The 22,820-nt window shown below is 41.0% G+C and overlaps 2 protein-coding genes across 5 annotated transcripts in view; one reads left to right on the plus strand and one right to left on the minus strand.

Moving 5' to 3' along the window:
• Positions 1 to 4,186: 4,186 nt before the first annotated feature.
• LOC107265679 (transmembrane protein 114) lies at positions 4,187 to 17,723 on the plus strand. 2 transcript variants are annotated; one of them, XM_025082834.1, is made up of 7 exons: positions 4,187 to 4,444; positions 11,304 to 11,535; positions 13,062 to 13,904; positions 14,430 to 14,676; positions 15,580 to 15,657; positions 15,729 to 15,866; positions 15,927 to 17,723. In XM_025082834.1, the coding sequence occupies exons 3-7, from the start codon at positions 13,872 to 13,874 to the stop codon at positions 16,193 to 16,195; spliced, it is 765 nt and encodes a 254-aa protein (XP_024938602.1). In that variant the 5' UTR covers positions 4,187 to 4,444; positions 11,304 to 11,535; positions 13,062 to 13,871; the 3' UTR covers positions 16,196 to 17,723. The 2 variants fall into 2 exon arrangements, with proteins under 2 accessions (XP_024938602.1, XP_015590874.1); XM_015735388.2 differs by having other exon boundaries at positions 4,200 to 4,444; positions 15,945 to 17,723.
• A 181-nt stretch (positions 17,724 to 17,904) lies between these two features.
• Positions 17,905 to 22,820, minus strand: part of LOC107265678 (voltage-dependent calcium channel gamma-7 subunit) — a 62,450-nt gene continuing 57,534 nt past the window's right edge. For all 3 annotated transcript variants that reach the window (XM_015735383.2, XM_025082821.1, XM_025082822.1), the window contains 6 exons: positions 21,785 to 21,928; positions 20,368 to 20,456; positions 19,900 to 20,055; positions 19,622 to 19,831; positions 19,391 to 19,557; positions 17,905 to 19,282 (listed from right to left, as the gene is read on the minus strand). In XM_015735383.2, the coding sequence (XP_015590869.1) occupies positions 19,402 to 19,557; positions 19,622 to 19,831; positions 19,900 to 20,055; positions 20,368 to 20,456; positions 21,785 to 21,928 (755 nt within the window). In that variant the 3' untranslated portion in view covers positions 17,905 to 19,282; positions 19,391 to 19,401. The remainder of the gene's footprint in view (positions 19,283 to 19,390; positions 19,558 to 19,621; positions 19,832 to 19,899; positions 20,056 to 20,367; positions 20,457 to 21,784; positions 21,929 to 22,820) is intronic.

Consider the following 22,820-nt stretch of genomic DNA (forward strand, 5'->3'; position numbering starts at 1 on the left):
CTCTCTCTCTCTCTCTCTCTCTCTCTCTCTCCTTTATCCTTATTCTTTCTTAACTTTTTTTTTCTTCGTTTCTCTTTCTTACTTTCATGAGAATTCTGCCGTTTTCGCTGTTCCAAGTGAGGTCGAGTCAGGCGTCGCGACGCTCTAGCTCGATAACGTTTCTCGACTTCCGTCGCCGCGACGTCTCGCCTCGGCGCAAATTTTCGCTTTTGTTTTTCCCGTCCGCCGTCGTCGCGCGGAGGTAAGAGGCTTCTCTGCATACGGCACCGATACCAAATACGTTCCTTAGTAATTATTGTAACTTAATTGCGATTAGTCAGCAGTCAGAAGTGTTCTTCCCGTTAACAGAGAACCGGCGAGAATTTGTCCTGTTAACGAGTCGTTATATATTTCAAATAGCTCTGTACTGCCAACTGAGGTCTAATATAATTTAATTTCGTCGAATCAGAGAGTTATGTAATAATTAGTCTATGTACTGTCACATTGTATAAATCGAGTTTGTAAAAAGAGCTTTGGAACATCGGTATCGTCGCATTTATCAAGAAACAAAAAAAAAGATGAAAATAAATTCATTTAATTATTATAAAAAATAATCTTGTCCAATCTCCTCGAGTCTCCCATTAAAATCGAATAAACCGAAGGACGGTCGAAATCGACCGAAGACAACGAAGGAAACGTATCCTACTGCTGGGTAATTAATTTCACTGACTGTGCTGCATCGATAATCAACTTGCCTCCAGTGCACAAAGACAACTCCGCGGATAAGCATTTCAATTACTAAATAGCTGCTTGACTAACGGATTCAGTACTTACCAAACGGGGGCCTGTGCGATTTTAAGTTTCCGTGCGACAGGCAGAATGTAACCTTAAAAATTGTAGTGCCGCGTGTGGCGATTTGCTTGGAGTTTAGTTGGAAGTTAATTAACAAAGAATAGTAGCTAATTAGCACAAAAACTCTGCAACGCGGTAAGAACGTATTTCTCGTGGTGGTCTTGTTAATTAAATAATTGTAATCGTTTTATATGCACCTTCAATTAGAGTCGCGACGCCCCGCGGCAAAATATTGAAACTCGCACGACACCTTCTGCCTCATGATATTCTTCCGTTAATACGTTAGGGTCACTGAGGCCACACGGTCTCGAAATTCAGCGGACTCGCAGCTACGTTCTCGCACAATGATAATTATACTGGTAAATGCCATTATGGGAAATTATATACACTCGAGAGCTAATCGTATAACGGGCCAATTGGTTTGCACGGTTAGTATTTGCTTGGCTAACGTCACGTTATATTATTACAACTGTTTGCCGCTGCTTTCAATTGATTTGTTGCTTGTTGATTTCCGTCAATAAGTAAACCCTGCAAAGTGCGTATAATTTATTGCAATTGCGGGAATTGTACCTGAATGGGGTGAGGTTATTGGCGTCGTTGAACGATAGCAATCGCACCTTTTACAGTAGCGCTGTCGAATGAGCTACGGTTTTTAGTTTTAATAACTGGGAACACAGGAAGGTAGTAATTTCTTTCACTTGATTATTATTAAATGTAGGGTCTTTCGTTTTCTTTTTTTTCTTGTTTGTAGTGTTTTACGCAGATGAAAGGGTGCAAGCGGAATGTAAATTCAGAGACGGGTAGGGAGACGCTCAGCGCTACGGTTTTAGGCAATACCAAAAGCATGATGCTGAGTCGGTAAGGTAGCGAAGTATCTTTACCAGCTAAGCTACACGCTCATGATCACGTTCAACTCGGCCACGACGGGTATATGCATTATCGACGGAAGAGATGAGTAGGGAGATGCACAACGCTACGGTTTTAGGCGATACCAAAAACATGGCGCTAAATCGTAGCGGCGAGTCCGGTAGAGGTTCTCCGCAAGTTACCACTGGTTCCCAGAGCAACCGTTAGAACGAGGCCGCTCATCAGATATTTCAGATATCAAAACTCGATAAGATTTACTAAGACAGTTTTCAAAAATTATTCCGTTTGGCTTGAATCGAAGTTTACAGTTACAATTACATTATTGCAAGAAACGCTCACTTAGTTTTTAGAAAATCTACCCGGAGGCAGTGTATATATTTAATGTTTAAATATTTCACGAACATAGAAAATTTCTCGTAAGCGACTGATTGTGCCCTGACGGAAGTCTCCGGAACTGTAAAATAGCTTATTCTCAAGAATTTTTCACCAGATGGCAGTACTGCGTATTTATTTAGATGCAGATTTCTATTTTACATTACCATACTGGCTGCGTTCCGAAATGTACTGACAGTGCTGTAAAAGTAATTACATCTTTCTTAGATGCATATGGATGAAAACACAGCATTGGTTACAGTACTGGCAGTACATTTCGGATGCACCCACTGTTGTAATAAACAGACTGGCAACGAAAAGTTTGTAGAACTGAGTAACTGTCCCCAGGAATATACATGTCGTCTAAGGGGTGCAGCTGCTCCTTAAAAAAAAAAGAAAACAAAAATGCATAATTACCGATAGAGCACAGTAGAGATTTGTATAGTCTCAGCGAGTAACTGTCAAAGGACTAGTCGTAGCGCGACATCTACCACAGTCGCAGGAACCATGTAGCCGAACGTCGTTTCTATGAACAGCAGCGACCCCAGACGTAGCTTCCCAGTTGAGTGGACAAGCAGCACGGTGACTCAAACGGAAATTATTCAGATTTGAAAAAATACACAAACCTACGTGGCATATCGGGTTGCCGCACGTTGAATGTGGATTTTCAAATCTCGACGACCATGGAATTTAGCGCACTACGGATAAAGAAAGTAGGAAGACGTCGTGAATATACAACGAATGATCCAAGTGTATTATTTCTGTATTTTTAAAGCATCATGTATTTCGCCCGGACCAGGATAATTTATTTCTTTTTGCTCGGGTTCGAATTTATCTATCGCAGCAGGATGCGCGCAGGGTCTAGGTCCGTACTAAATTCAAACAAGCGTCTATTTTTAATTGGAGCACCGGCAATGCCATCCCTCCCCTGATATCTTTACAATTCATGTTCAGTAGCAAGTTTACGTTGTCAAAAATGCCATTTTTACTTCGGCCAAATACAGTCAGTCTTAATCCCCTTCGGTGCCCGAGTAAATACGAATGCGATTTATTGGTCCGACTAAGAACGTGTTTACCTACTGCTATCACACTGTGAGAACCGACCCTTATAGGATACTAGAGAAATTTCCTTCCAGTCCTTGAACAAAACCCCTCATGATCGCGTTCAGCAAATTTACCTTGTGCTCTGGTAGTGGTTTAGCAAATGATCCAACGGACGCGCGGAATTCACCTCGAATTTATTACTGATCGATTTCCATTACTTGTTCCAGTAGTAGAAACGAAAAATTTCTTACTACAGAATCGAGCCAAAAATCTCAGATTTCATCCACTTTTTGACAAGGATTGCCACGCCGTTGCAGGATACGTGATACGAAGTCGAGACGAAGACTAAGGGTATCGATCTTTCTGACGCAGTAATGAATAGCTTCAATCGACAATGATTGATATTACATGTATCAAAAAAGACACCCTCATTACCAGTGTGATCGATCGTATAAAAAAAAAAGAAAAAAAACCAAGAAGAGAGACCAACTGAACGTTGCTGACTAAGGGTGCCGGAGTCCTACAAGACGTCCAATATCAAAGCAAAGAAACACACTAAAAATTCCACCTCGGAGCGATCAACTTTATGAAAAACGAACGAGTCGAGTTAATGGAACGAAAGGAATATTAAAAAATAAAAAAACGACCCATTACAGCCCGGCAATAAAGTCTAGTTTATTTCCCCAAAGAAGAAAGAAGAAAAAGAAAGAATAAAAAAACCTCTTAGAAGAACTTTCCCATCTGTCTATTTTCCTCACGAAAAACCAAGAAACAGCGTTCTTCCCGATGCTGTCAACAACAACTTGTTGCTGAAGTATTTTGAGCGTCGCGACGCGCCCGCTAGTAGCCACTATTGCTGCTATATTGGCGCTAGCTCGCAGCAGGCGTCGCCAGGGTTTTCCATAGGCTCGGTAGCGTCCATCGTGCCGAAGGAAACACTGCCTACCCCACTTCCCCCCGTTACGATACAACAACAAAGCAACAAGTAATCGCTGTACAGTAGCAGCCTACAAGAACAACAACACAGACGGCGAGTCAATAATTGACCCATTCGCCAGTGAGCTCGACGAGCTCGGCCGCAGCGTACGCAGACGCACAGCGGGAAGCTACGTCTACGCTATGTGGGTGGTTGGGTCGCTGGGTTACAGAGGGGGATATAATAGAAGCAGTCGCTACATAAGAATTGGCCGTAAGCTTCGCGGTACCTGGCACACTCTTCCGTGAAGAGTCCTGACGCACCGTGTCTACGCCGGTGTGTAAAAGCACGGGGGAAGCTCTGAGCTTGCGTATCGACGGCTGTTCAGGCTCCTCGCAACTACCCATCTCTTCAGTAAGTGACGGAGAGTCGAGCCAAGTAGTAGTTAGTGCGCGTTTAGAGTCAGACCGATGATTTTACCCTATAGAAAAGCATCAGTTAAATGTCCGGACTGCGGCCTTGAAACAAATACAGTGTAAAGCCCTGAACCAGTACCTGTATCTTGAGGAGAACAAAAAATTTATCTCAATTCATCCAACCCCCGCTACCAACCCCACGAGGATCTGCAACTTTCGTTCGGCACGTCAAAGTCAAAGGCAAGATAACGACTGTCAATAATTAATTAATAATAATCTCTAACAGGTTCGTGTAGATTTTTGGATTTTATCTAAAAAAGAAATTAACGTGCTATACAACCGTTACGTGCCGGTTGTAAACGCGGCTTTAAGATGATTGGTTATGGAACGCGATGAAACGCTGTCCGTTTACACTCCCATGAAAACTTGCTTTGTTTACATGGTAATACTATCGATTTATTAACCATATAGTATAGGTTGACGGTTATGGAATAACAAACGATTGGCTACCCCGTTAGTTAACTAGGCTATTTATTACTGTGATAATATTATTACCAGATCCATCATGTAAATCGGGTTGGCTGTTACGATCGGAATTGACTCTTAGAGAGGTGACGATTTTCAACCCGCGTTTAATGCTTCCCGCGCTCCCGGTGCTTCGCGCTGATTAGAGACCTCTTTTCAAAGCCACCCATAAAAGTACAAGCCCAATCCTATACGACCGTAGACCATATAAAAACTCGTTAAATTCACTCGGCTCTTCCGTCTTCAAGCCATTCCTCGTCTCTTTCGTATTGTCCCTTATTTATCGTACAGCCGTTGACCAAGACCCATTTCAGCATTGCAATGCGATTCTACCTGGAGTAGAAATACGTGACGAGGATAAATTTACCAAACGTCACATTCTGCAATCATTAGCGACAGTCCGAAGAAAATATGTCATTATTTGCACTTTTGTTACGCAAACCTCATTGACAATGGGGTTATGAAAATTTTTGTCCGATAAAACGTTATGGACTTGCGCGCGGATTAAAATTTTTTTTATAGCGAATCTACTTGTTATATTGAACGTGCATTTGTCAATTTTGAGTAGGATATTGCCATTGTATGTAACGGCACCGTTACGTCTCTACATGGAAACTCGATATTGGTTTACGAATAACTTTGTATTTCCAGCTATTTCAGATGAAATTTATGGACGGGACGGACATTCGATTTCTGGTCGTTATTATTGATTCTGGGATGTGCGTTTGAATGATTTATTATTAATTGGAAATTATTGGGTTAAATATTAGGATTATACGATTTTTATATCGTTAATGTATGCGAATCAATGTTTGCCGGTAATCTCTGTATTGTTTAGTCGCATGAATTTGGGTACGCTTTCAGGAATTTTTACTCGGCTTCTTTATAAACTTTGCCGGCTACCTTATCTCCAAGATCTGTTACCAGTCCTCGAGCAAATGGGTGGGATTGAATTACCGTGGCGAAATTTCATTTTAATTCGATCCGCTCAATCTCTGGGAGAATTTAATGGGATATCGATGTGCGATGTGGGTAAAATCTTCAAGATTCGCATGGCGCCGACGCTTATCACGTTCAATTCGAATTCTTGATTTACGAGGCTTAGTTTAGTTCGCGAAAGACATCCGTTAGGTCGCTCGAACTTTGCATAAATTTTCTTTGACGATTCCGATGGGCTTTGTAGACCAGCCATTAGCAGGAAAATTCGCTATAAACAAATCGCGAAACTGGGTCCTTCGATCTCGTTTAAAAAAAAAAACATTTTTGTTTACGCGTTCGATGTTTAATGGATGCCCAAACAACAGGTCTTTACGACGCTCGTAATAAAAACAGAAATATTTCGCGATGGGGAGGGATGAAAATCGGCGGTAATTCGAGCCTTGATTTTTACCCTTGGTGATTCTGATTAGGTATTACGGACGAGCACAGTGGATACGTTGACAGAATTACAAAAGGGACGAATTACATTAGCAATCTTCCTAAAAGACATAGCCTTACGTTTACGTGCGTTATTGTACAACGGGTGAGAAAATTATTTTCATAGCAACAAAAATCCGAGGTAAAACTTTGTATGAGATTCTAGGTTAACTTTTTTTTTTAATTCTAACACGTGTAACACTTGTTTACATTCAAACACGTGTAATACTTTATACTTGCTTATATCAGAGCTTAAGTTTAGCGTGCTACGTTATACGTGTTTGCAAAAAAAAGAAAAAAAAAATTAATCTAGAAATGTGCGGGATAAAAAAATTCGATTCCCACCGTACAAGGGTGGTTTGCTTGCTTCGAAAAATTCCCCAGGTAGGACGTGTTTCCATGAGTGCGATAAAATTTTGTCAAGGTAAATACCACGGGAAGCGAAAGTTTATTCGAAGAACGGATATGGAGATAGCGTATACTCTTATCAGTGGTGATCTGAAATCATCCCTAATCTGAAATCATCCCTTATCTCACAAGGCACGATATGCGTGAAGCTTACGAAAATCTCGAGGTGTCAAAGATGAACGTAAATCACGTCCTGTATTACAGGCTGCTTTGATCAATTGGTTTCAGGCGTGACTGCACTGCCGCCGAAGGAGCAGCTAAATATTGTTGATACCGTGACTTTAGGTATCCACCGGTATCTAAAGCCTGTCTTCATGTAAGCTCTTGAGCGACCAAAGCCGACAGAAACAGGATCTTAGCGGCGATAAATGGCCCTGGGGCGACGTCTGGCCAGTAATCGTGGCAGTTAGCTGCCTTTCAGGATATTAAACTTTTAGCCCATGCTCGTTGGCACCCCTGTCGCCACTTGCGAACCCCTTCACGTACCAAGTTTGAATCGTCTCACGCATTCTCTACGAACCCTCTCGCTGGGACAGAAGAACAATTTCGCCTGGTCCAGCAGCTGCTAACGGCGCTAGTCGCCGGTCCTTATTACGGCTTTCGGCAGGGAGGAGATTTATGACGCTTTCATGAAAATAATTCAGAGCGCCTAAGTACTTTACCTATTAAATACTTTAATCCCACACAAAGAGACCCTCAAGAGTTGTTTCCACGTAACAGTAAAATTTGAGATAAGCTAATGTTTTTTTTTTTTTTTCAATTTCGTTCGACGACGTTAAGATAGTAATTTGTGTATTCAATTGATTATCAGGGTACGGCGCTTATTTTAGCGTCGCGACGCCCCTAGTGCACACGTGCTCACCTTATGACATAATCCGGAACTGGGTGCTCAACGATAACGGTATTCTTTTTTTTTCCATTTTTTGAAAAAGCGTCCAATTTTTTTTACTGTAATTCCCAGTCGCGACACCCTAGGTACTCGAAGCGTCGCGACGCGAGTGTATATAACAATTTTTGTTTTTCTAGGGAATTTGGCTAGGCTCGTTCTTTGGCATTGTTGCTCTTGGCAATTAACCGTCCTAGGCCATGGAAAAATGATTTTAAAAATACTCGGATGGTAGCTCTAGCAATAATGGTCGTTCTATTTTTATCTGGACCACAATCTATATCTAGTGTTGAAATTAACAAAAAGAGAAAAAGAATCGAGGATCAAAAAAAAAAAGAGAATCCACGTCGAGCGAGAGCACAGCGAGTCTTCGCAGGGTATCTTAAGAAAAGGATAGATAAAAGAAGCAAAAGGAAGAATTAGCTATGAAACGACGAGTGAGAGAAAAAGGCGAGTTTCCAAGCTGTGCCAATTACCCAACTAATTTTTCCGCTTTAAGTTTGCCAACCAATAGGATCTAAGATTTCTCGTTATCCCTGCCACCTTACGTCGACTCCCCTTTGTGTAGTGCGCAATTACCGTATTTACCGGCGACGAGGAAAAATACGCGAATTCAAAATCAGAATGAAAATAACGAAAGACTATGTAGTACACCCTATATATATTCCATCCAAGAGTTTCCTCATGCAACCACATTCTTATTTCATTTCCACTACAGTAAGGTGAATATTCGATTGGCTGGAAACGTCCCAATTACCTAACATACCGTGCGTGCAAAAAATAAAAATCTCGAAATTGAAACGCAGCGTTAGGTGTCCATTTACTTCGGGTATTTCCGACAAACCTCGGCATTCCATGTTCCTATACCATAGGCAGCATATATATGACTGAACTACATTTCATATGTATCTATAACTATATATATAATCCCAACGTACCCTATATACAATGTGGCGAATATTGTCACAAACAACATTGACTCTTAATAATAAAGGAAAAACATATATATACCATGGCGCCGGGGTCGGTCGAGACGTAAGCGTGTACGACGTAACGAGCGTCGCGATGTCACGATCAGATCGTAAGGTTAATCTAAATACGATGAAGTGGGAATAACGTGAAAGGGATATTTGGCCATCCATTGTCCCGACGTCGGCGTCCCAATGCGACGTCATCGGTCGCCCTTGAAATTCATCCAAGAATGATCTTTGCTCTACGTGACCCGAGCTCAACATTCCCATAGCCCATCGGCCGTGCCCGCTACTCTATTGGCGAAACTTTTTTCTCGTTATTCCCACGTCGGGCCCGTCCCTGCCAAAAGCCACAGCCTCGCTATGAAGCCTTCGCGTCGTTTCCGTATATTCTTAGCACATTGCGAGCAGAAAGTAGGAAGTAAAAAAAAGGCGTCAGATCGAAAATAGCCGGGAGGGAGTTAAGTTCGTTTCGGCTAGGGCACTAGGAGGCAGTTTCGCTTGCGTTTATACCCCATGGTCGCAGCTGCACGGCTAAATAAACCCTGCCGGCTGCTGGTGTAAACGAATAAAACAATAGTGAGTAGATTGACGTCATAGCCGGCAGGGAGCACGCGGTGCCTGCGAAGCCGAAAAGTATCGCAGCGCCGTGGTAGCTGTGTCGGTGATGATTAACGATGACGATAATGATGATAACGACTTTAACGAACATTATTACATAAAAAGCATATAGAAAAATTTTTGCATTGGTGAAAAATAAAAAGTGGCATTTTTGGGGATGGATGATATTTAACTAAAAAAAAAAAATTCTGACAAGACACTTTGACATACTTACATACTGCTGAAAATGATAAGCGATGATATCGAGTCATGATATTAGGGGTAGTTTACCTAAAGGGTATATTTTTTTTTTTCAAATTACATATGCAAATTCGTATATGTAAAAATATGTTATTTCGGGTCACTGTATGGACGGATGTTATTTATTTATGCTTATTAAACGTACCCAATCCTTGATTTCCCTTTCTGAGTTAGGGATGGTTCCATTAGATTAAATAAATAAGAGAAATCGATCTCCAGAAAGGTACGTTCCATCCCTCTGTGAATAGCACGAATTCTGAATATTGTATGGGAGTGATGAAAGGGGTAGAAGGATGAAAGTGGGATAGTGAAATGGGCGGCGGGGGGCACGTAGCGTCCTTCGGCCATTATAGTTACGTGTTATATCAACCCCTTTGACGTTTGCCGATAATAATAAATTGCCATCCCCCGATAAACGGTTCAAAGCTCCAGATAATTTTGTTCCTACGTCGTCGCGCGTCTCTTATTTTTCCTTTTACTTTTTTCTTACCGCGCGAATACTCGACGCTCTCGAAAAAGTTTGTGCCACAAAAACCTGGTCGCCTCGAGATCACAGGCGGTCTATTTTCACAGAGACATAATGTCAGACTTTAATATATATACACTAATAATATATATATATATATATATATTTATGTTGGAACAGTACTCACCCATGAGAACGTATACACCAGAAGTCATATGTATCTAACAGGTTACATACGAGACGGCGTACGTGTTCGCGGATGAAGATCCGGAGACTTCGTTTCGGGTTAGCAGGGGGGGAGGGGGGAGTTTGGAAAAAAGTCAGAAAAATGATATGAAAAAAAAAAAGAACACGAGATTCTGGCACAAATACAAGCACGCATTGAGCGAGGAAAATCCGTTTACCTGCTGCCCGGGATTCGCGAACAAAGACAGCGTCGGAGATTGTTTGGTTACTTTGGCACAGTCCTACCCAAAGACAACAATAAGCAGCCTGTTATCTGTCCTAGCCGCAGACACAACACAGGCCTTGAACCATCGACTTACAGTATGGACTTACGGACAGATATAGGGAAAAAGGAAGGAAAAAGGTAGCGACCGGTGGCAGCCAAGTCTCTGGCCAATCAGCAGCTGTAGTACGAAAGTATAAGGGAAAGTAGCCAATAGGAGAATCGGAGTGGACCAATTGGCCGCGACCTAATTTCGCACTGTTTATTTGAACGGTCACTTTTTAAAAGGATTTCAAGTAGGGATCGCGTAGTCCGTATTGTATGTCGATGCCTGGAACACTGTAGCCGGAATATGAAAAGAAGAAAAGTTGGGGATGAAAAAAAAATTTTTTTTCCAACCCCTCGTCAATAATTAGCCTATTGGATTATAGGGAATTTTTTATACTTATATTGCATATGCTGATTACAAGCGACTCGTAGAACGCAGTGCCGGATGGTACAACGTTGTTTGTATGGATGTTTTTCTCTGTTACCTTCTTGTTTCTCGTAATGGGGACGTCAAGACGTCAACTAGCGGAACCATTGCCAACGGGCTGCGGAATTATTCGCGGAGAACTTATTAAGAGGGTTAATATGCACGTCTGTCCTCGGATCACCCTGACACTCGAGTAAAGTGCATCTCTGGTAAGAAGAGTTCCGGCTGTGCTGCGATGCTAATTGCACGTACTATATTTACCGGAGGAAAGATTCGGGTTGGCTTGACGAGAGCGCATGGAGCGTAGTACGTGTGGGCCGATGATGAAATGCGCAAGGAAGCAATTGTTGATGGAAAAAAAGGGTCCTTGGATGGTCTTGACTTTTTTCTTATGCTCGCAGGTCGCCGCGAATGAAGAAGCTTCGAGCAGAAGTCGCGGAGGTTTGGGCTCGTGGCTGTCAGACACGAGGAGCCAGGATCGCGGAGACACCGCCCAGGAGGAAGACCAGGTAAAAGTGGAACCAGGGTGGCTGGGAATTGCGGCTGATCAGGATTGCAGTGCCGGAAGCTGGAAGCATGTGAATATCAGGGGAACGAAGGCAGTAGTAAGTGAAAAGTTTTAGGAGTATAAAGGTAAACGAAAAAAATTTTTTTTATTAAATTTTTTTTTTAATGTATTTTTAATATATTATTTTTGATATATATTACTTTTTTGGTATAATTATTAATTTTGTAATAAGATATGAGAGAAAAACGGGTTCAGGATTTTGACGTAGAAATCTTTATTTTATCCATATATTGTCAACAGCCCGTTACAATTGAACGGGTCGTTTATGTAAATAGGAAAATATGTTTATGCCGCGTACACATGTACGTCAGTCTGTGGTCGGGATTTCTGGACGCAGTTGCTAACAATCAGTCAACGCTTTGGCATTTCTCAGCCAAGCGCGGGTCGCGTGATCGTCTGGGACCAGTTCTTGGTTACCATAGAGAAGACTGGGCGGAGACGCGGAGCGTCGGGACGTCGGTAGCCGTTCTACTAACGGGACCGTTTCTTTGGCAGGGGATGATCGAGCGACTCTGAGGAATTTACGAAATTCCGAGAGTCTCGCTTTACGATCGACATTGTCTCTGCATACCAGAGTAGTCATCCCAAAGAATTTTGGGCAGTGTCGCCAACGTTAGAAAACACAGTCACGATACCGAAAAGTTATTACGCTCGTATTATCGAAGGTCGCGAAAAAGCATTGCTCTAGACACAATGCATAGGTTGGTACAACGATACTCGAAGGAATGCCACGTGGAAGGCCGAATTTTGACGATGTAAAAAGCAGAGATCGTTTGTTGAAAAAAAAAAATTTTTGTAATTTTATTATCGCGAATGTCATATACGTTGTGGAATGACAGCAACGAGAACCAGGATAAAATGAGATCACTACGGGCCTATAACTTCGCCGTCATGAGTGTCCGCCATTATGGTATTTCTTAACGAATTCCAGATCGACCGGAAGAATATATATTTTTTTTCTTGGGAATTTTTTTTTTTTTTTTTTATGAAAACGCCAGTGAGGGACGCCTGGACTTGTTATATAAAAATTGTGAAATATTCCGACAGTAGATAAAGGTCTTTAATGTGCAGCCAGCGGTCAATAGGCAATGTACGTGTTCTATGTCTCGCCATACAGATCGACAGAAACGCATAGGCGTCGTACGATTCGTCGGGACGCCCGTTCTAAATCCGTACTGAATCAGCCTCGTATCGTCTTTACGAACACGTCGACGCACTGTCCCACGAGCAGTTAAACGAACTGTAAATTGAAATTTCATCAAACGGCCACTCGCGGCTGGTCAACAAAACTACAAAGGAGCACCGGCTGTTCGTTTTTCGTCGTGAATTTATTTGAAAAATAAGAGAAAAAAAAAGAAAGAAAGACCGAGCAAAAAAATACATCTGACACCCACGCAGCTGGTCATTAGACAAATCTCTTCTTTAATGACCCGTCGCGGATTTTCATAATTTAAAGTCCGAGCGTTGTGAAACAAAAAAATAAAAAAAAAGTGAAAAATTTATTAAAAAAAAATAAATAAATTACAATTCTAATCCAAATGCCTCTTTACAAGGGCAGTTATTAAAACATATATTTTCTTTTTTTTTACAGAAAATCTAAGGAACCGGAAACAACCAGTTAAAAAAGTCATAAATAACAAATAGGAGGTTCTCAATCTTCAAAGTCACTAAATTGATCTTCCTTAGTTATTGGCATCGTGGGTCCTTGGTGATCGAAAAGTCCAAGTAGCCGAATAGACAGTGAAAATAAATGGAACCAATATAAAGATCGTTAAGAAGAAACTTTGGAAAATTAATAAGCGAACGATCGTACTTCTCTGGACGAGAGCCAGATAGTGTCAAGTGAGTAAAAGATTTGGCAAGGGGAAGAGGAGAGAGAGAGAGAGAGAGAGAGAGAGAGAGAGAGAGAGAGTAAGATATAAAAATAAAAATCTACTACAAGACAGCGATAGTCCACGAGAGATGGACCAAAGTGAAAAATAAAAAATGAAAAGGATCGAGCTGAGATTTTTTCTTTAATACTGCAAGCGCGTAGGCATCTTAACGTAAATGTTTAAAAAGGAATAGGTAAGACATATCAGCCGCGCTTAAATATTCAAAAAAAATAGAGCCTAACGAGATCGTGAATACGTCCGAATAATCATAATATTTAAAGAAATTAAGTAATTCTAGTCCAGACCTTGACAATATAAGAGTGGCGTGTGTTCGCGTTAAAAAAAAAAATACTCTATATTAATATAACATATATAAACTACATTAAGTGAAAACGTGACTGTGAAAATCATCGACTTGTTTACCTGCCATTTCCAATTGACAACCACGCCCTACTTGTCTACTGCTCTAGAAAACTGTTTACTCGTCCACCCTACTCGCACCGAAGCGATTCACAGCTACGGGAAAGATGGCGAGTCGTACGAAAGCCCTTTACAATCAGGTGAGTGCCCGTTAAATTAATTTCCGACAAATACGTCACTTCCGGTACAGCAGACGCAAAGCAAATAGTACTAGAAAAGCATGGAAATTCATAATCGGAGATAATCTCACTGGGAATATCCCTTTTTTTTCCGATAAATTAAATAGGGGATGAAATTGAAAAATCCCTGTATTATCGACCGACTTCAACGTGTATCTAGTAAAATTAAAATTTTTAATTATTTTTAAAATTACACTGATCGAATGATTTTTCATTACAGTAATTGTCAATAGGAATTTGCCAGTGTCAATTCAATGAATAATATACAACAAAGCCCATTACGATGAATTCACACTTACTGGCTTTCATTCCATTTCGGCGAAGTTAAAATCGATAGGCCTATATTTGTGGGTTAATACGCGCGCAGTTGCCCGAAGGGGATGATACCCCTTTGTCAGGGATATTTTAGCATGATATCCAGCCTCGCAGGGGATGCCCGTTCAAGGGTTGGTTAAATATTTATTTGCAACACTTTTTGTTTTACAGGTGATCTTCGAGAGGCGAGTTCTACTTGGGTGTACGGCCCTGGTTGGTCTTTCTGCTTGCGTTTGGGCTATAGCTATCGGTACGGACCACTGGTTCACCGTCCAGGTCCCAGACGAGGAGGGTCTGCCCCTTACGGACGCTGGTAAAGAGGGCAGGCGGCTGCTTTATAGGCATACAGGATTATGGAGAGGCTGTACTATCGGTATAATGCCTGTCGACACAAACAAGTCCGAAATGATTCCCTATAGTAAGTAATATAATAATCAAGGGTGGAGTGAACTCGCGTATAAATGAAATTTCATTAATTAGGATTCCGTCTTGTTTTTCATCCCTTATGTCAGTAATAAAGTCAAAGTGTAACGTTTGACGGTACATTAGCATAGCTCTCGAGAAAATATTTATTTGTCTACCTGTGGCAACCCCTAGAGAGAATTTCGTATATTCGAATCGCGTGAGTCGTTATACGTTTGCATGCCCAGTGCCGTATTCCATTTTGAACTTTTCCACCCCTAAACGCCAGAGGTTATAGGGGCGCGCCGACAAACACACCCTTACTAAATTTTTACCTTTTGCCGTCGGGGGCTAGTTTCTTTGGGCGCACGCATCGTCCCGGCTACAATTTATAATCGGTCCTTCGAATAACGACGGGTTTTAATTGCTGCTCCAACAGCCACGAGTAGCTTTAATAACTGGATGAACACGTCTTATAAAGTCCAGGGTGGTTATGGACGGGGAGGAGGTATAAGGACAAGAGAAATAATAAGGAGAAAAAAGAGAAATAATAAAGAGAAGAAAGAGAAGTAATAAGGACAAGAAAGAGAAATAAGGACAAGAATGAATGCTCTCTTTGAAATTCTTTTCCGTATTGAATGTGACGCTTTTGCTTGCAAGCTCAGCCGCGATGCCGAACCGTATACATTAAAGACTGACGATAAAACGTTGAAGAAAAATACAGAATGTCCCTTGGATTTACATTAATCCATTATTCATAGCTTCTGCAATGCCGCTCTTTTATGTCGCTTGATATCACAGTCGTTAGATGTTTTCTTTGACAGAGGTCATTTTAATTTATATGAGAACGAAGGAAAATTTGTAAAAAAATTCTTTTTAATGTACTTTTAAGAAAATTAATTTTTTTTACTCATTTCAGAGGAATGCAAATATTTGGAAATGTTTCCAACGAAAAAAATCCTCGAGGGAAATCCTGGATTAAACCCGACTGTGATCAGTGAGTATAAAGATATTCTTATATAATGATTTTTTAATCAAAAATTTTCTTCGTCCGTTAATCGCGGTCAGATTACTCGAGGACCCAAGTCTCCTTCGCGGTGATGAGTATGATCATCATGCTGATGGGATTCACATTCTCGATATACACGTTTCGTAATCCGCGATATATGTTCAAGCGGTTAGCTGGCGGAATTCACTTTATTACCGGTAAGGATATAATTTACATATATGTATATCGGGAAGGTGTCGTGGAATTGAATTAAAAAGAAATTTTACTATTTTCAGCCGGGTGCACCATGGTGGTCATCCAGGTTCTACTCTCATCGGTCGAGTACGAAAGCAAATACGTCTTGCAGACATTTCCCAAGGGTGCCATCTTCAGATACGATTACTCCCTTATCTTGGCGTGGTTCGTGTTCCTCGGTAATCTTGTTTCCGGATGCGCCTTTATGTTATTCTCGAAAAAACGAAAGCGAGATAAGGCACCGACCGAGGAAATTGCCATGGCGGATGAGCCCACCATAATTGGTCGTTAAACAATTATTGAAATATAAAAAAAAAGGGGGAGGTAACAAAAAAGAATAACCCCCCGAGAAATTATGGGTACGCGTCTTTACGATTTTTTAATTTATTTTAACCGATATCAAAGGGATTACAGGAATGAATCGTCGTGCTTAACTTTCTTCATTTTTCAAAATGTGCTTTCGAATTACCCATAGCTTTTATTCCCTTCGATCGTCCGGTATTCGGACAGCATACTTGCACCAGGTATAACGGCATGACTGAATTAAAACGTGCTTTTACCGTCGGTCGGTAATGTAGGTATCTACCACGAGTTTAACTACGATAGCCATGGTGATCATATGAAACATGTGTTTCGTCAAACTATTTGCAGAGTTACCGACAGGGCGTTATTTCTAGAACGTCACGACGCGTACCCACCTATGATCAGGGTGCTGAACTACTGATCTGCCGTAAGACAGATGGAAAATCAGGAGGTAAAAATACATCGACCAAAGACGCACGCTTTGAAAATGACATTTTCTATTATTGCGAATTTCGATATCGAAACGAAATGACAAGACACCAAGTACGCAGGAGCCTCACTTGCTGTGACTCCTGCATAATGATAACAAGCGCCTAACATAAATTGCGTCTATAAATTCTACTTTGACAAAAGGTACTCTATACTGTATAGTTAAGCGCAGAGATCAGCGGAGGGAATATTAAAACAAAATACTCGTTTATAAAAAAATGAGAGAGAAAAAAATAAGTATTCGTCCTAATTTTTTTTTGCGATCTCAAAAGATTCGGCATTAAATAAACTCATTAATTTATTGTCGGTGAAAAGGAAAAAAAAAATGTTTAAATAGAAGAAACAAGTGACTAGCAGACGACTGAATAACGAGACTATGGTGCAATGAAAAATTAGATAGAGTGAGAATGATTGATTTCGTATGAATTGAAAATAAAAAAAAACTTGACGCAATCATGGCTCACGTTCGTTTTTGGCATTCTGTCATTAATTGCGTCACTAATATCAGTCTTGTCATTGGCTAACACTATAGTTTAAAAATTTTTAATATAAAGACGTAAACGATCGTCGTTATTCTCACTGATCTTCTCCTCTTCTTCTTCATCGTCATTAGCATAATCATTGGCCGCATCGCGTCATAATCATAATTACATTCTAGGGAGATTTTTTGCTTCCGCCTTATCGCGAATATCTCATAACCGGAAATCAACATTTTTTTTATTACGTATCTCGGCCTGTATCTACACATATATCGATGCATGTGTGTAAATTACGTACGTACTAACTTGACATGGTCGACGAAATACCGGAGCACGTGTGTATATTATTTGTATGGAAAAAAAAGACAAAAATTATTATGAGACTGCGAAAAATTTTCCCATCACCTTTATCGCTTCGTAACGTATAAGCAGCTGTAATCTATTGATAAAAAGACATTTGCCATGTAAATAATATTTACTATTATACGGCTTCCTTGCTAGAGGAATGACGAATTTTATGATAAGAATCAAATTTGAAAAATAACTGAACATTATTTACTGTCATTTGAATGGCAGGATCTTCCGGAATGTCCCTGATCGTTCCTTTCCTTTTGTATATTTACCAATCAGAAATTACGCAATCAATATCAAAAATCATGCATACCCTTTCTTACCTTGCTTATCGTTAAACTTTCACAGGAGGATCGATTGGATTGAGCAAAAATGAAAATTTGATATGAATCCGCATTTTTACTCGTTCGTAATTTAGTAATAAATAACATTGTCGTGGAATATACAGAAGAAAGTACGTTGCTCCAGTAATCGGAGGGAATTTGTAAAATTACGATTAGTGCAATCAAGGAGCCAACTCGATAACCGAGTCCTTATCGTTAACGTATAATACAGTAACGTTGAGCATATGACAAACACCGAATCCGTGCCTCCGTGATTCATTTATAAATGGATTTTAATAATTGATCCTTAGACGATTAGCGAGTCTTTGAAATTTCATAAAAATCAGCTGAATTGCAATTTCCGGAACGTACCTTCGCTCGGTGCAAATAGATGCGTGTCCGGTTATTCCAAAAACAGGTAGAATTCAATTCAATTAGAATTCAATATTTTCACCTAAATTCTTCATCGCGCAATTTGCACAACCATCACATTTACAATATTTAACCTTCCCTTAAAGACAATTATTAGCATTCAAAATTGCGCGGCAAATTCGAACAGACCACTATCCGTACACTAGCTTCGTACTTTTTATATTCGTGATCAACGCGGTTGGCAATCAGCCGCAAATGATAACGAGCACAATTACAAAGTATTTAATAATCGTTGCTTAGAGACAAGCATCAAACGTTTCAGTCGTCCCAGCAGTACCTTACCCTCGTTATCATAATTTTCATTCGAATAGCCATCAGTTTCTATAAAGGAGAAACACCGGTACAAAAAACCCTACTGTTCCAATATTCATACTAGGGTCACACTCTCTACGTTAAAATCTGATTGTTCCCGACGTGCCCGATCATTTGATTAACCGATTGGCCCGACAGTGGGCATTCGATTAGCTAATTGGATTCCTTCGCGATAATTGTACTCACGTAGAAAAAGGGAAGTTCAAAAGTTCACGCCGTAAAGTTCTTCGTATTTTAGTGCCTTCAGACAGTCCCGTGTACACTATCAATATTGGCAGTACCGATTAAACCTGATACAATAATTAGTTACAACTGCCAATCAGTCATTGCTAGATGGCAGCACATAGTCAATACATTCAACCGGTTACAGAGTGCGACGCGAATATCGAGCGTCGCGACGGCCGGCGTTGGATCCTCGAAAATTTAAGTTGCAGCATCCCAGATTCGTCAGATTCCAATCTCAAATGAATATACCGAAATATCAATAGAGATTCGATCTGAATTCGTTATCACTTCAAAATTCTCACGCCATCCCCATTAATTTCGCAATCGAAACTGTCGTCGCTACTATCAGTATCCATCTTCATCCCCTTCGTTCTTGTTATCATTTTCTCATGGTCGTCTTCGGCCTCCTCGTCATCCTGATCGTCGCTGACGTCACTCTCGAAGTTTTGCAACATCCTCGTGTACCTACAGTACAGGAAGCGATAGAACACACGGCCTGATAACACCAGCACCCAATGAGTTATCATGCCTAGTTATGATAAGCGTTATCAGTAAAAAAAAAATTATCCCTACCTGACGGTATATCAGACGGGGGTAGTTCTTCTAAGGGTGTCCAGCGCCCATTCGCCAGCTCTGAGGGGTGGAGGCGGTGGCAGCTGTTCCTCCAGGTCAAAGGTCACAAACTCATGCTGAATGCTCGGACTGTACTCTTCCTGGAGGACGTCGGCGGTCGTGCTGACCTGGAAGTCCGATGGAAGGTCATAGAACATCGATCGTCACGCTCCTGGTGGCAGAAAGTCCTACCGTTTGAGTAGTGAGGTCCCTCGGGAACTGTCTCGGATAGTCGTGATAATCGAGACTCGGCGGCGGAGGTAGGAAGTCGTCGAAATCCACGTGGTCCACGGAGTCTCTCCCGAAGAAGTATCTCTTCTGGTGTCTCTCGCACAGGAAGCCGCCATGGCTGTGATTCACGTGATTTGGATGACGCACGTGATTCTCAAGATGATAGACACCCTTCGGGCAAAAGTAACGGTGAGAAAAATAATCAAAATTATCTCGATCCTCTTACTGGTATGACCTACCCCATAATTCTTACGTCTGTAGTCCTTCTGCACCCACTCCTGCTGATGCCAGGATATATACAGAAAAATGGCAGAAGTCCCGGCAACCTCGGTGGTAATGAAGCCGCTTACGTAGAGGAGAAAGGAGAAGCCGTATCTGTAAGTGAACGGGGGTCCCTGGAAAATGCAGACAGAGAAACGGAGAGACAGGCGGAGTTATGGACGGACGGATACACAGAGAGAGAGAGAGAGAGAGAGAGAGAGAGAGATAGATAGATAGATAGATAGAGAGATAGATAGATAGATAGATAGAGAAAGAGAAGGACAGAAAGAGGGAAAGGAAATAGGCACAGGAATCGCAAGACAAATTGAGAATTTATCAGATCCGAATGGGTAAAGCTTTATCAAAAACTAAGGAGTGAGAAATTATACCTATGGTATATAAGGTCAGAGGTCAGTCGCGCAGCACCTGCCCCGAGTTTCTCTCACCTGAAAGGAGGATCTTGGCCTGAGTTTGCTGCCGACTTCCGCCTTGAACACAGATATGTACATCACCATGCCCACCAGCATGAGCAATCCTGGAAAGAAGAGAAAAAGAAAGAATGAAAATGGTAGGATCTTGGGCGTGGAGCAAAATGAACTGGAATACCTAGTGAGAATGGGGGGCTCTATGCAAGAGAGAGAGAGAGAGAGAGAAAGAGAGAGAGAGATGACAAAGGCAAAAGAAAGAAAAAGAGAGACTTCAACTTGAATTCTCTATGGCGTTCGCAAAGCGTACTTCGGTACTCGGTGCCGTGAAATACTGACAATATATATTCATAAGGTATGAAGAAGGCGGACTATGTGCAAAGTGCAGAGTATCGGTGGTGCTTTTGCGATGAGAGACGAAGTGCTGTCTGGTAGAGAATGTATGATAAAGAAAAAAGAAAGAAAAAAAAAGTAAAAGGATACGTGCTTTATTTCGTACTAGGACCTAGGACCTGGTCCCCCGAGCAAAATTAAAAAAAAAAACGAAAATTCATGAAATCTGACGGTAAGCAATTATTTGCAAAAAATTTTTTGAAAATATCCCCCAAAGCTGTCTTCATCACCAGAACTCGGTTCCACGTGGACGGCGTGGAGTTTACGGTACGTAAATTTCTTATAGACCGTAAATAAGAGAATCGCAAAGGACGTTCCGGGTCCTTTGATACACGTAATAGGATATAGAAAAATCTGCAAAGGAAAAGTCCAGAGTCCGTCTTCGACTGTCTATTCCAGCTACAGCGATGAATAACGTGATCTTATTTTATTTTAATAATCAATAAATAAAAAGTAGCTACGAGTTTCAGGGAGCTCTCAAGTCGAAGCTTACGTTCCTTAGTTAAATCCTCTGTAACAAGTTCACAGCAATCGATACGTGCTGGTACAGAGGATTAGTTTGGCACTTGGAGCAACGAAAAGTAACTCTTGGTTCATTTAAAGCCGATAAACCTGTTCTTTAGCTCTTCGCCAGAGCGGCACCACGTGACTGCAGCTTCCAATTGGCGAGTTCAGCAGGAGTCCTTGAATCGTGCAATAATTTAGCAACGTAAAGTTTAGTTCAGTGAAGTAGGACGAGCGAGGGTCGGAGTGGAGGGATAGTGGTTGAAGATTTTATGCAAATTACGTAAAGCAGAAACAGCCATTTCTTCTCGTTTAACGACACGGTAAAATACGTATGCAGATGTTAACGGGACAGCCACAATGAGTAGCAGGCGCTGCCGTAGCACGAGGGGTCGTTCAAGTGCAATAAGGTGGCAAAGCGACGTAGTCGGAGCATCCCTTGTTATTTGTATCTTAACCTAACAAAGGTGACAAATCGATAGTCAGAACGTGAAGGAAGTTTCAAGTAAATTCGCCGACTGTGTATTGCTGATAAACTCACCGGAAACTATGAAAACTACCCCGGCGACGAAAATGCACAACCTGTGCTTGGGGTGGCTGATGTGAGCGGCGAAGTAGCAAACTTCTGCAGCGACGAGGAGTAGGGTGGCGGCGAAGAAGAACATGGCTGATTTGGTTACAGCGTCTGTGAGAGAAAAATTTTTCAAAAATTTTACGGTTAAATAATAATTATTATTTAGCAGTGTACAATTATTTATTTTATCTCAGCCATCTTGCTGCTCGCTGATTTTATGAGACTCCTGTCCCTTCTCTGATGCAGGTAAATAATAAGGATTGAGTCTGCGTGTGGAAATCGATAAAGAATGCAAAGTGGAAACTGGGAAACAGTGGAGAATCGCACAGGCAGAGGAGAAGGAACGAGTGAAAGTGAAGTATGTAAAGAGTGTAAGAGATATAGAAATTCCTAAGTTATTTCCAATAAGGCCGAGCGATTCGGGATTATTGAAAAATGTATTGTAGCAATGAAAAAGATTTACCGTCTATCCGTAGCAATGTGTAAACACTATGGTGTATTTATGGTGGCGATTTTATTCGCAATAAATAAATTTTAATGGAAACTAATAAATTGGTACCAAGACGCTGGATGGAGTTTCGGCGTGATCGTAGATAAGGACTAAGATTGATGAGCAATTTTGAGAAGGATTTCGTCTTATGCATATTAAGAACTACCTAACCGTAACTGGTAGCTATAAGTTAGATAGTCAGATATATATATATATTAACCTTATTCGCACGATACGGTTCTCCGGATTGTGCCAAAAAGGTGGGTTCGAGGCAAAATCGACTGTTAGGAATTTAGGAAAAATATCAGGCGGAACAAATGAAAGTGAGATTTTGTTTTACAAATTAGAAAAGAAAATATATTATCCTACAACGGAATACAACCAGTGTTAGTGCAGGTCCAGCCTAGGGAATGCTGGATGTTAGTAAGCGAAGAATAGATATAAATGTAAGCGGACAGTAAGAATGATTATAAATAGTATATACAACAGTTTAGTAATCGGGAAAAGAAAATA

This window comes from Cephus cinctus, unplaced genomic scaffold, assembly GCF_000341935.2.
Source record: "Cephus cinctus unplaced genomic scaffold, Ccin1 Ccin1_scaffold0230, whole genome shotgun sequence".
In the NCBI taxonomy this organism is placed as follows: Eukaryota; Metazoa; Arthropoda; class Insecta; order Hymenoptera; family Cephidae; genus Cephus; species Cephus cinctus.

Bases quoted from the DNA above. Each gene is read 5' to 3' on its own strand.
- LOC107265679 (XM_025082834.1), top strand. From the start codon at position 13,872: ATGGCGAGTCGTACGAAAGCCCTTTACAATCAG. The intron at 14,677-15,579 runs GTAAGTAATATA...TACTCATTTCAG, and splicing joins GTCCGAAATGATTCCCTATA to AGGAATGCAAATATTTGGAA. The intron at 15,658-15,728 runs GTGAGTATAAAG...AATCGCGGTCAG, and splicing joins ATTAAACCCGACTGTGATCA to ATTACTCGAGGACCCAAGTC.